General features: G+C 37.7%; 1 protein-coding gene across 1 annotated transcript; it reads right to left on the reverse strand.

Annotated features, from left to right (window-relative positions):
- Positions 1-397: 397 nt before the first annotated feature.
- On the reverse strand, positions 398-10,691 carry LOC132883088 (proteasome subunit alpha type-6-like). The gene is made up of 7 exons (XM_060916273.1): positions 10,523-10,691; positions 8,103-8,197; positions 7,935-8,016; positions 7,694-7,849; positions 5,385-5,563; positions 4,532-4,626; positions 398-565 (listed from the first exon to the last, which is right to left on the reverse strand). The coding sequence occupies exons 1-7, from the start codon at positions 10,596-10,598 to the stop codon at positions 508-510; spliced, it is 741 nt and encodes a 246-aa protein (XP_060772256.1). The 5' UTR covers positions 10,599-10,691; the 3' UTR covers positions 398-507.
- Positions 10,692-10,923: the final 232 nt, after the last annotated feature.

The following is a 10,923-nucleotide window of genomic DNA, read 5'->3' on the forward strand; positions in this document are numbered from 1 at the left end:
CAGGGACGTTAGTAAAGCCATACTGAGTGTGCAATCGTTGAAGTTTTCTGTCCGAAGTTGCTTATTTATCATTTACAGAAGGAGTCTCCAGTGTCAGCGCTTTGTAACAGTCAGAGGTGAAGGTGGAACTTTAGGACGGAGGAGTTTCCGTGTCTTTGCGGTTTCTCGTTAACATGACAGTCAGCGTTTTGTGTCTTTAGTTAATAAGAGAGAGAAAAAAAGAGCGAGGTTCGTGATGGAACGACTGTTTACAGTTGCTATAACGCAAGTGAGAAAAGGAATGAAATTGGTTTGCAGAAGTTAGGCATAAAATGAATAAATGTATAAGTGAAATAAGAAAATAAGTAAAACAGAAATCACCTCTCTATATTCATCAAATATATCAGCAAAACAATCATTTTTCTCCAAAAACAGCTTTAATTGTACAGAGAAATATACAGATAAATGAGGTGTACATCACGTAAACAGCGTTCTAAACATTTCCCACGGTGCACTGGTTCTCTGAGCTCAGTCTTGCGCAGAGAGACACACCAAGTGAGCATCGACCTCCGTCTCAGAGAGAATCCTGCAACACACAGACAGGGAGAGTAAAGAGAAAAACTCCATTCTGACTCATAAGAACCTCAGGAGTAATGTTCTGTTTAGAATCAATATTATCAAAATCATTTGAGAAACTAATCACAAAAAAAACAAAACCAAAAACCTGAGATTGCGCAAGTATTCACCCCCATTGGTGGGATGAGATCTGCTGTTCATAACCTGGAAATAACCTCCACATCAGAATCAGGAAACGCTTTATTGCCAAGTCATTGTTGCAACTACAAGGAATTTGGCTTGGAGTTAAAGTGCTCAATAAATAAATGCTAAATAAAGACAGTCTATTCTAAGAAATAAGAACTAACAAGATAAAAAGAAGATAAAATAAATAAACAACTGCGCAGGTAATCAAATGGGGGGGGGCAGAGTAAATGGGGGTCACTGGTCTTGTTTATTGAGGTGGGGGGGCAGAGGGTGTCAGGACTCTGAGGTATGGTGCTGGGCGGGGGTGGTGGTGGGTGGGTTACAACCAAAACAAGACAACACAGAGTGCACCAAATCTCCGAGGCAGCCGTCTGTGGCGCCATCTTGAAATTTGATATAACCTCCATATAACACACACCTGGGGTTTGGAGGGGGTGACTCATACGAAATCCCACTGGAGTTTGGCCAGAAGACAGACTGGAGCCTCAGCACACACACATAGAAAACGGTTTTTGTGTTTGGTGGAAATCCATCACTGCTCATCCCCAAAACAAACCCCATACCCACTGTGAAGCATGGTGGTGGTAGTACGGTAGCTTTACTTGCACAGCTAATGAAACCCATGATGTCCTGTTTCTCTGGAAACTTTATATGCTTTGTCTAATTTTAAACTGGACATAAATAAAAAGTTTTAAAATTTGGTAAATTTTTGATTCGGCACCATTTCCCCATCACTTTTTAAATTTAAGCGAATGTACGATATCGATATGTTCCCATATTCATACTTTATACCATGCTCTCATACTTTAGTACTAGGGTGCATCAGTTGCCCTGACTTTCATAAAATCTGATGTGTTTTTGTTCGGGTGTTCCTTTTCACCAATAAAGACATCCTGTAAAATGTTTTGACCATATTCAAAAGTCTAATGGTGGCACCATGAGGTTCATTTTTTGCCAAAAAACGCTTATTTTATGTTTTCGCATAAGGTTTGAATCACAATGTTGGACTCCATTTATTGATTTCTTGTGAGCCAGAGATGATGTTAAGAACCTTTGCAAGGGATTGAGAAGCATTAATGTGATTCATAATCCATTTGTATTGTTTAAAAGTAGTTGAACGATGATTCAATGAACAGCTAAAACTCAAACTGTGCTTGATAAGATATTTAGAATATGTACTAAAAATGTGGATCTAAGATATTTGGTATACTCTATAAGGTGCCATAATGTTTCATGAAAAGTGATCGAAATTGTCATAAAATAGCAGCTTTTTCCATAACTTTGAGCTCTTGGTGCCACCATTAAACTTTTGAATTTTGTCAAAATATTTCACCCAGTGTGTTTTCTTACCAAAAGGAACATAAAAACAAAAATGCATCATGATCGGAGGAACTTTTCATTTTTAGGGGGCAACTGATGCACCCTATTTAGTACCCCAAAGTGTATATACATGGTGCTTTGCAGAAGTATTCACCCCCTTAGATGTTAGGGTTTAACTGGAATTTTTAGTCAGCGATCTGAACATAATACTCTATAACGTAGCAAGAAAAAAAAAAAAGCATATACATATACTCGGTCTCAACTTCTCATCTGGCTTCAGCTGATCTAACAGGTTTTGTAGAGCGTGATCTATTTACTAGTATGAGGATGTGTTCTTTAATAGAAACTACAAAACACTTCTGCAAGTTGCTCCGGATGAGAAAGCCTGATTAATGCTGCAAACGAAAAAAAGAAAAATGATGGATCAGTTAGATTCAGCACAAGAGCAAAGTGTGAAGCTGCACTCATTCACACAAAGTAAATCCCAGGAGAACGCATTACATTTTTGCAACATTCTATGCTTTTACGCTCCGTCAGCATGACCTTGGGACGAATAAAATCACATGCTAAAGACACACACGGTGTCAAACCTGTCCTACGAGCTGAGCCGTCCCACTCAATTTCACTTCAATCTTAAATTCTGATCATCAGGTTTATGCTTTTCGACTGCATAAGGAAGGAGGAACTAGATTAAAGTGATTCATGTCCCAGACGTGCAAATTAATTCCCCAGTGAATTTTATGATTTCTGCATTTTCTACTTTCCTACTTCCTGTAACATCTAATTGCCATTCACACTAAAAACATTATCACGATTCTCAAAGACTTTTCAATGATGCACGATATACATCATGATTAGAGATGGTACTAATGCAATACCCACTGTAGATCTCTACAGTACCCTCCACAATTATTGGCACCCCTTGTAAAGATTTGTAAAAAGGGTTGGAGGGGGATCCACCTTTTGGTGAAGCCACTTCATCTCACACTGAAAAAATGAGAAAAATCCAACCTTTAATTGAAATAAATTTATTCAGAGGAAAACAAATCCCATCAAGAAATATATTTTCAACAAAACCACACGTGCCACTATTATTAGCACCCCTGTAAATGATCGTGAACACAATGTACCTGAAGCATGTTTCCCGTTTAAACGATGCATGTTCGAGTTGACTGGAGTGTGCAAGAACTTTTTACTCTTTACAAGGGGTGCCAATAATTGTGGAGGGCACTGTAGATAGACAGATAGATTGATCACTTTGTTAATCCCAGTTCACAGATTACAGCAGCAGCAAGAAAGAAATCTTGACAAGTAATCAAAATAAATATTCTGTTAAAAGGTTACAAATAGAGATCTAAAATATAAAGCAAATATATTTGTTTGCTCGTACTTAAAAAAAAAAAAAAAAAAAAGAGATTTACTGTCTATAAAAATAAACATTTTATTTTAGAGAACCATTTTAAAATAAATAAATAAATAAATAAATAAATACACTGAAAAGGAGAAAACATTTTTTTAAAAATGTTTCCACTTTTCTTTCGCCGTTACTCCTCTCCAACTTTCTATCTTCCTTCTTCTCTTTACTTCCCCTTACATTCATTTATTCTCTCTCTGACACCCTCTTTATTTTTCTTTCCATTCCTCCTGCTTTTCTTTCTTACATTTCTTATTATTGTATCTGTATCATCATCATCATCATTTCCATTTCTTCCTTCCCTTCATCTCTTTCAGGTTTTCTTCCCAGCACTCAGAGACTCGAGGAAATCTAACTTATTAAACGTCTGAGTAAAATTATACAATCAACTAAAAGACTGATTAAAGGCAGCGAGACATGAAAAACACTCAACATTTGATATGATGGTATAATAAAAACTGTGTGTGTGTGTAAGGAATGAATTTACACACTACTGTTCAAAAGTTTGGGGTCACTTTGAAATGTCTGTCTTATTTTTGAAAGAAAAGCACTGTTCTTTTCAATGCAGATCACTTTAAACTAATCAGAAATCCACTCTATACATTGCTAATGTGGTAAATGACTATTCTAGCTGCAAATGTCTGGTTTTTGGTGCAATATCTCCATAGGTGTATAGAGGCCCATTTCCAGCAACTCTCACTCCAGTGTTCTAATGGTACAATGTGTTTGCTCATTGCCTCAGAAGGCTAATGGATGATTAGAAAACCCTTGTACAATCATGTTAGCACAGCTGAAAACAGTTGAGCTCTTTAGAGAAGCTATAAAACTGACCTTCCTTTGAGCAGATTGAGTTTCTGGAGCATCACATTTGTGGGGTCGATTAAATGCTCAAAATGGCCAGAAAAATGTCTCGACTATATTTTCTATTCATTTCCAGCTTATGGTGGGAAATAAAAGTGTGACTTTTCATGGAAAAAACAAAATTGTCTGGGTGACCCCAAACTTTTGAACGGAAGTGTATGAGCAGATGTGACGGAGTGCTGACTGAACTCTCACCTGAACCTGGGCTCCTGTGCCGTTATCACTCCCACCTCCAGCTCAGACGGCTTGAAATCGATGGACAGCACTGTGGACAAGCAGCTGATCGCCGTCTGCCAATCACACACAGACACGCCCATTTATACAGAGACATGCCCAATCACACGCACAGAGATACGCCCATTTATACACAGACATGCCCAATCTCTCACACAGAGACACGCCCATTTAGACTTTGACACATCCAATCACACAGACACGCCCATTTATACATACACAGACGTGCCCAATCTCTCTCAGACACGCCCATTTATACACATTTATGTTACATGTGGTTTGTGGTAAAAAAAAAAAAAAAAAAAAATCATCTTTAGTGAGAAAACGTCTGATTCTGACGTCTAAAATTATGAATTTAAATTCGAACTCTCACTGGTGACGTCACAGCATCATTCACAGCCGACCAATCAGCAGCTTTGCTTTCCGTCTTTCTTCCCCCTTTTCAATCTTTCATTCTTTCCCTGTCATTTTCTCTCACTCCTTCGCTTTCTGACAGCCATTTCTTTTTTACTTCTTCATTTCCTTCCATTTTTTCCCTTTCTCCCTGACTCTCATTTCCTGGATTCTTTCCATCTTTACTTCCTTATTTCTTTCTTTCAACATCTTTCTTTATTTTATCCTTTTTCCCCCCTTCTTTCTTTCCTCATTTCTATTTTCTTTTGCACATGTTCTTTCCTTCTCATTTCCTTCTTTGTTCATTTCTGTCTTACCCTTTCTTCTTATCCCTGGATTATGATTATTATTATTATTATGTTGCTGCCTCACACTGGCCTGTCTCCTGCCAGGAGGAAGCTGTGTCTCATGGTTACTGCACCTCGATGGTCTGCTCGAAGGTCCAGTCTTGTTTCTTCTTGACTCTCTTCTCCAGGAAGCTGATGGCTTCAGTCTGTTTCACTCCGGCTGCTGTGGCTTTAAAGCCGCAGTAATAACCTGCAGGGTCGCATTTATACACCTGCGGCCCCAGCTCTTCATCCATACCGATCACGATCATACCTGAAACACACACACAGTCAGGTTCGGATTACACTTAACACACACACACACTCTTGGTAAACCTGATACACACATTTCAAATCTGCAAACATGAGAAAGTTCTCAGATTAACATTCTAAAGTTTACTCAGTGATGTTACTGATTTCTTAAACACTAAAACTAAAAATCAGCAAGTTCCTCAAACTAATTTGAATAAACTGAATAATTTCAATAATAATTAAATAAATATGCAAATTAATCACCCAGAAAATCAAAAATACACTAATCATTTACACAATACTCGAATGTAATAATAAAAGATTAAAACAAAAGAAAAACCCCTTATTCCTGACCTATAAACAAAAATAATTTAAAGAATAATTTAATAGAATTTATGGATCCATAAAATAAACACTAAATTCAGACTGAAAACTAAATTAAATAACTTAATTCCCCACGAGGAAAACTAATATAAAACAAACCACATAAAATAAATAATGTAAAATTATAATTTATGACTTCATAATTAAATGAATATAAATATGCAAATCCTTAATAATTAAAAAAACCAACAACATTAAACTAAACTAAACCAAAAACGTGCTCTGGGCCTCAGCTACAGCGGGATTAAGAGATGGTTAAAAACAAACACAATAAAAAATATTCAATAAGGAGAAAAAAAAAAAAAAAGACTTTAGTCCCACTAGCCACTTTGGCGGGTGGTTTATTCTGTGGTATGACAATATATTTTAATTGTAGTTTTCTCTGAAGGAATCTGATATAATAAACGCATTGCAGTGTAATATTACGCGCCTACAACTCCCATGAGCCCCTGCATAAACATTCTGACAACATGTTAGAATTGTTTAGAACGTTCGTTAACGGCTCAGATAAAATCAGTGATGCGGTAACCTGCGGTTAATGAACGAAGTGACAAAGTTGCTGACGACTGACAAGCGCACTATGTAGCGGCGTATAGCTGGAGTTTCAAACCCTGCTGCTCAGGGAAAAGGGGCAGAGATGGTCAGGGCCGGAGCAGCATTTTAAAATCATTCATCTGATGATGAATGTCATGAGGACATTTAATGTCTCTCTCTACACATGTTCACACTCACACACACTATTAATAAATAATACATAATAATACTTGATAATACACACAATACTTGCATATCAAAACATCAAATGTTTTTCAATGATAAATGCTTTGAATTGGACTTTTAATATTAGAATCAGTTCAGTTGTACTGAATGTTATTTTTCATATTGTAAGGGGTTTGAATTTGAGTTCAACTCTGTTTATATTTTTGTCTGAACTGGTTGCATGTTTTCATATAGGGAGCGAGCTTAACAGCACTGAATACTGAGTGCTACTGTAGAGATACACTACTGTTCAAAAGTTTGGGGTCACTTTGAAATGTCCTTATTTTTGAAAGAAAAGCACTGTTCTTTTCAATGAAGATCACTTTAAACTAATCAGAAATCCACTCTATACATTGCTAATGTGGTAAATGACTATTCTAGCTGCAAATGTGTGGTTTTTGGTGCAATATCTCCATAGGTGTATAGAGGCCCATTTCCAGCAACTCTCACTCCAGTGTTCTAATGGTACAATGTGTTTGCTCATTGCCTCAGAAGGCTAATGGATGATTAGAAAACCCTTGTACAATCATGTTAGCACAGCTGAAAACAGTTGAGCTCTTTAGAGAAGCTATAAAACTGACCTTCCTTTGAGCAGATTGAGTTTCTGGAGCATCACATTTGTGGGGTCGATTAAATGCTCAAAATGGCCAGAAAAATGTCTCGACTATATTTTCTATTCATTTTACAACTTATGGTGGGAAATAAAAGTGTGACTTTTCATGGAAAACACTAAATTGTCTGGGTGACCCCAAACTTTTGAACGGTAGTGTATATTATACGCTGCCGTTCATAATTACATCTAGATCTTCCGAACTTGAACGTATCATGGTGAAGAAAAAAAACTGCGATTTCCTGGCAACAAAATTGTGGCTAGTGAAAAGGCTGAATGGTTAGTGACTCAGGAAAACCACTAGCCACAGTGGCCGGTGAGCAAAAAAGTTAATATAAAGCCCTGGTGTGTGTATATATACACACAGCGCATTCATGACGATGGATTAAAGTCACTCACAGCAGCCGAGCGGTCTCATCTCAGCGTTCTGGGTGTAAACTTGTGAAATGTCGGCGATCCTCTTACACAACATGTCTACCGGAATCTCGTAGCCGTATTTGTACATCCAGTTCGCTGCTTCGTAACGTGCTCTCTGCACCTGAGACCTGCTGTCAGCTGCACACACACACAGAATGCAACAATCCCTGAATAATAATAATCCGTATTTTTAATTTTACATTTTAATTTGATATCTTTATACCCGTCATGCCGGACATCACACAGCCGATGTTGTCTGTGATGCGAAACAGGTGAGTGACTGTCGAGGGGTCCAGGAGCTTGTCCTGAAATAAAAATACATAAATTAATAAAATAATAATACAGACATTTATACAAACAGAAGCTGTGTGTTACATGCGAGTGAACTCACTGGAACTTTTTTCTGTGTGACAACAATGGCGCAGTCTTTCCCGCGCACAGCGACTGATGTCATTCCGCCCTGATTAATGGCTTTAAACGCATATTCTGTTGAAAAAAAAAATTACAAAATAAAAATCACTTGACAGATTGAGTCCATGTTCACATGAGCAGCTGCTTGTCTTTATTGTAGTTTGTTTCTGGTGGACATGTAACAACTAAATTGTTTTTTTTGGGCTTTATTTTGTTTTATTTTAAACTGTGGTTTAAAATCAAGTGTAACGTGTTCAGGAGGAGGGATAATGATCCGAGGCCATGGTGTTTCAAATGTGATGTCCAACAAACTCGTGTGTCATGATGGTCAGGTGTCCAGATACTTTTGACCGTATAGTGTAACTACAGTGGTGCTTGAAAGTTTGTGAACCCTTTAGAATTTTCTATATTTCTGCATAAATGTGACCTAAAACATCATCAGATTTTCACACAAGTCCTAAAAGTTGATAAAGAGAACCCAGTTAAACAAATGAGACAAAAATATTATACTTGGTCATTTATTTATTGAGGAAAATGATCCAATATTACATATCTGTGAGCAGCAAAAGTATGCGAACCTCTAGGATTAGCAGTTAATATGAAGGTGAAATTAGAGTCCGGTGTTTTCAATCAATGGGATGACAATCAGGTGTGAGTGGGCACCCTGTTTTATTTAAAGAACAGGGATCTATCAAAGTCTGATCTTACACTTCCACAAACATGTGTTGTGATCATGGCACGAACAAAGGAGTTTTCTGAGGACCTCAGAAAAAGCGTTGTTGATGCTCATCAGGCTGGAAAAGGTTACAAAACCATCTCTAAAGAGTTTGGATTCCATCAATCCACAGTCAGACAGATTGTGTACAAATAGAGGAAATTCAAGATCATTGTTACCCTCCCCAGGAGTGGTCGACCAACAAAGATCACTCCAAGAGCAAGGCGTGTAATAGTTGGCGAGGTCACAAAGGAGCCCAGACTAACTTCTAAGCAACTGAAGGCATCTCTCACATTGGCTAATGTTAATGTTCATGACTCCACCATCAGGAGAACACTGAACAACATTGGTGTGCATGGCAGGGTTGCAAGGAGAAAGCCACTGCTCTACAAAAATAACATTGCTGCTCGTCTGCAGTTTGCTAAAGATCACATGGACAAGCCAGAAGGCTATTGGAAAAACGTTTTGTGGATGGATGAGACCAAAATAGAACTTTTTGGTCTAACTGAGAAACATTATGTTTGGAGAAAGGAAAACACTGCATTCCAGCATAAGAACCTTATCCCATCTGTGAAACATGGTGGTGGTAGTATCATGGTTTGGGCCTGTTTTGCTGCATCTGGGCCAGGACGGCTTGCCATCATTGATGGAACAATGAATTCTGAATTATACCAGTGAATTCTAAAGGAAAATGTCAGGACATCTGTCCATGAACTGAATCTCAAGAGAGGGTGGGTCATACAGCAAGACAACGACCCTAAGCACACAAGTCGTTCTACCAAAGAATGGTTAAAGAAGAATAAAGTGAATGTTTTGGAATGGCCAAGTCAAAGTCCTGACCTTAATCCAATGGAAATGTTGTGGAAGGACCTGAAGCGAGCAGTTCATGTGAGGAAACCCACCAACATCCCAGAGTTGAAGCTGTTCTGTACGGAGGAACGGGCTAAAATTCCTCCAAGCCGGTGTGCAGGACTGATCAACAGTTACCGCAAACGTTTAGTTGCAGTTATTGCTGCACAAGGGGGTCACACCAGATACTGAAAGCAAAGGTTCACATACTTTTGCCACTCACAGATCTGTAATATTGGATCATTTTCCTCAATAAATAAATGATCAAGTATAATATTTTTGTCTCATTTGTTTAACTGGGTTCTCTTTATCTACTTTTAGGACTTGTGTGAAAATCTGATGTTTTAGGTCATAGTTATGCAGAAAATTCTAAAGGGTTCACAAACTTTCAAGCACCACTGTAATGTATGCGTGTGTGTGTGTGTTATCTAGATTGTGGTTATGACGTCACTCATCCTCGCCACGCCCCCGATAACTGAAGCTGGGACAGTAACAAATACCTGTCAGCAATGTGGATGAGAATTCATTTACAATTCTGTAGCTTTAAACTTAGATATCTGAATCATTTATTTAATTAAAATGTATTGTTTGATAGATTTGCATATTCATTAATATTAACCAATCAAATCACGTCCATATTTGATTTAATCTCAGATTAAAATACACTGCTAATTATTAAATTATCTTATCTTAACTCTACACCTGCAGAAGTGTACTTTACTCTAAATCCACACGACAATAATAACAATAGCTAGCTCGTTAGCTTGCTAGCACTGCAGCTCACTATGAATGAAAATACAAACCGAGCATTAAAACTCTTCTCTTTTTTTACTCACCCACTTGATAAAGTCTTCCTTCTGGCGAGAAAATAGTAATATGGCGATCAAACCCGGCGCTCGAGCCGCGCGACATATTTCTTAAATTTTATTTCTTAATATATAGATAGAAAAATCCTCTATAGCTGTGACATGCAGAATTTAAGTCTAACCCGGAAGTACTTTTCGATTGCTCCACCGGGGTCATTTGTGTCACGTGACCGCCTTAAGCTCTCCTGCGCCATTTTCCTTTAGCAGTGCTAAACAAAGTGAATAAAACATATGGAATAATGGATACATTCTTTATAAAAATAAGTCTATTTTTTAAACAATGGTTTGATAATAATATTATTTTGGTTAATCAATTGTTTAACCAGCATGGCCAACTGTATTCATACTCAGAATTTTTACAAATGTATGGA

Source organism: Neoarius graeffei, chromosome 3, assembly GCF_027579695.1.
Source record: "Neoarius graeffei isolate fNeoGra1 chromosome 3, fNeoGra1.pri, whole genome shotgun sequence".
NCBI classification, from domain to species: domain Eukaryota; kingdom Metazoa; phylum Chordata; class Actinopteri; order Siluriformes; family Ariidae; genus Neoarius; species Neoarius graeffei.

What these genes read in the sequence shown, in the direction of transcription:
- LOC132883088 (XM_060916273.1), bottom strand. Translation starts at nt 10,598, where the DNA reads ATGTCGCGCGGCTCGAGCGCCGGGTTTGATCGCCATATTACTATTTTC. An exon ending in AGGAAGACTTTATCAAGTGG is followed by an intron (nt 8,198 to 10,522) that starts GTGAGTAAAAAA and finishes TTTTTTCAACAG; the next exon opens with AATATGCGTTTAAAGCCATT. An exon ending in GATGAGACCGCTCGGCTGCT is followed by an intron (nt 5,564 to 7,693) that starts GTGAGTGACTTT and finishes TGTGTGTTTCAG; the next exon opens with GTATGATCGTGATCGGTATG.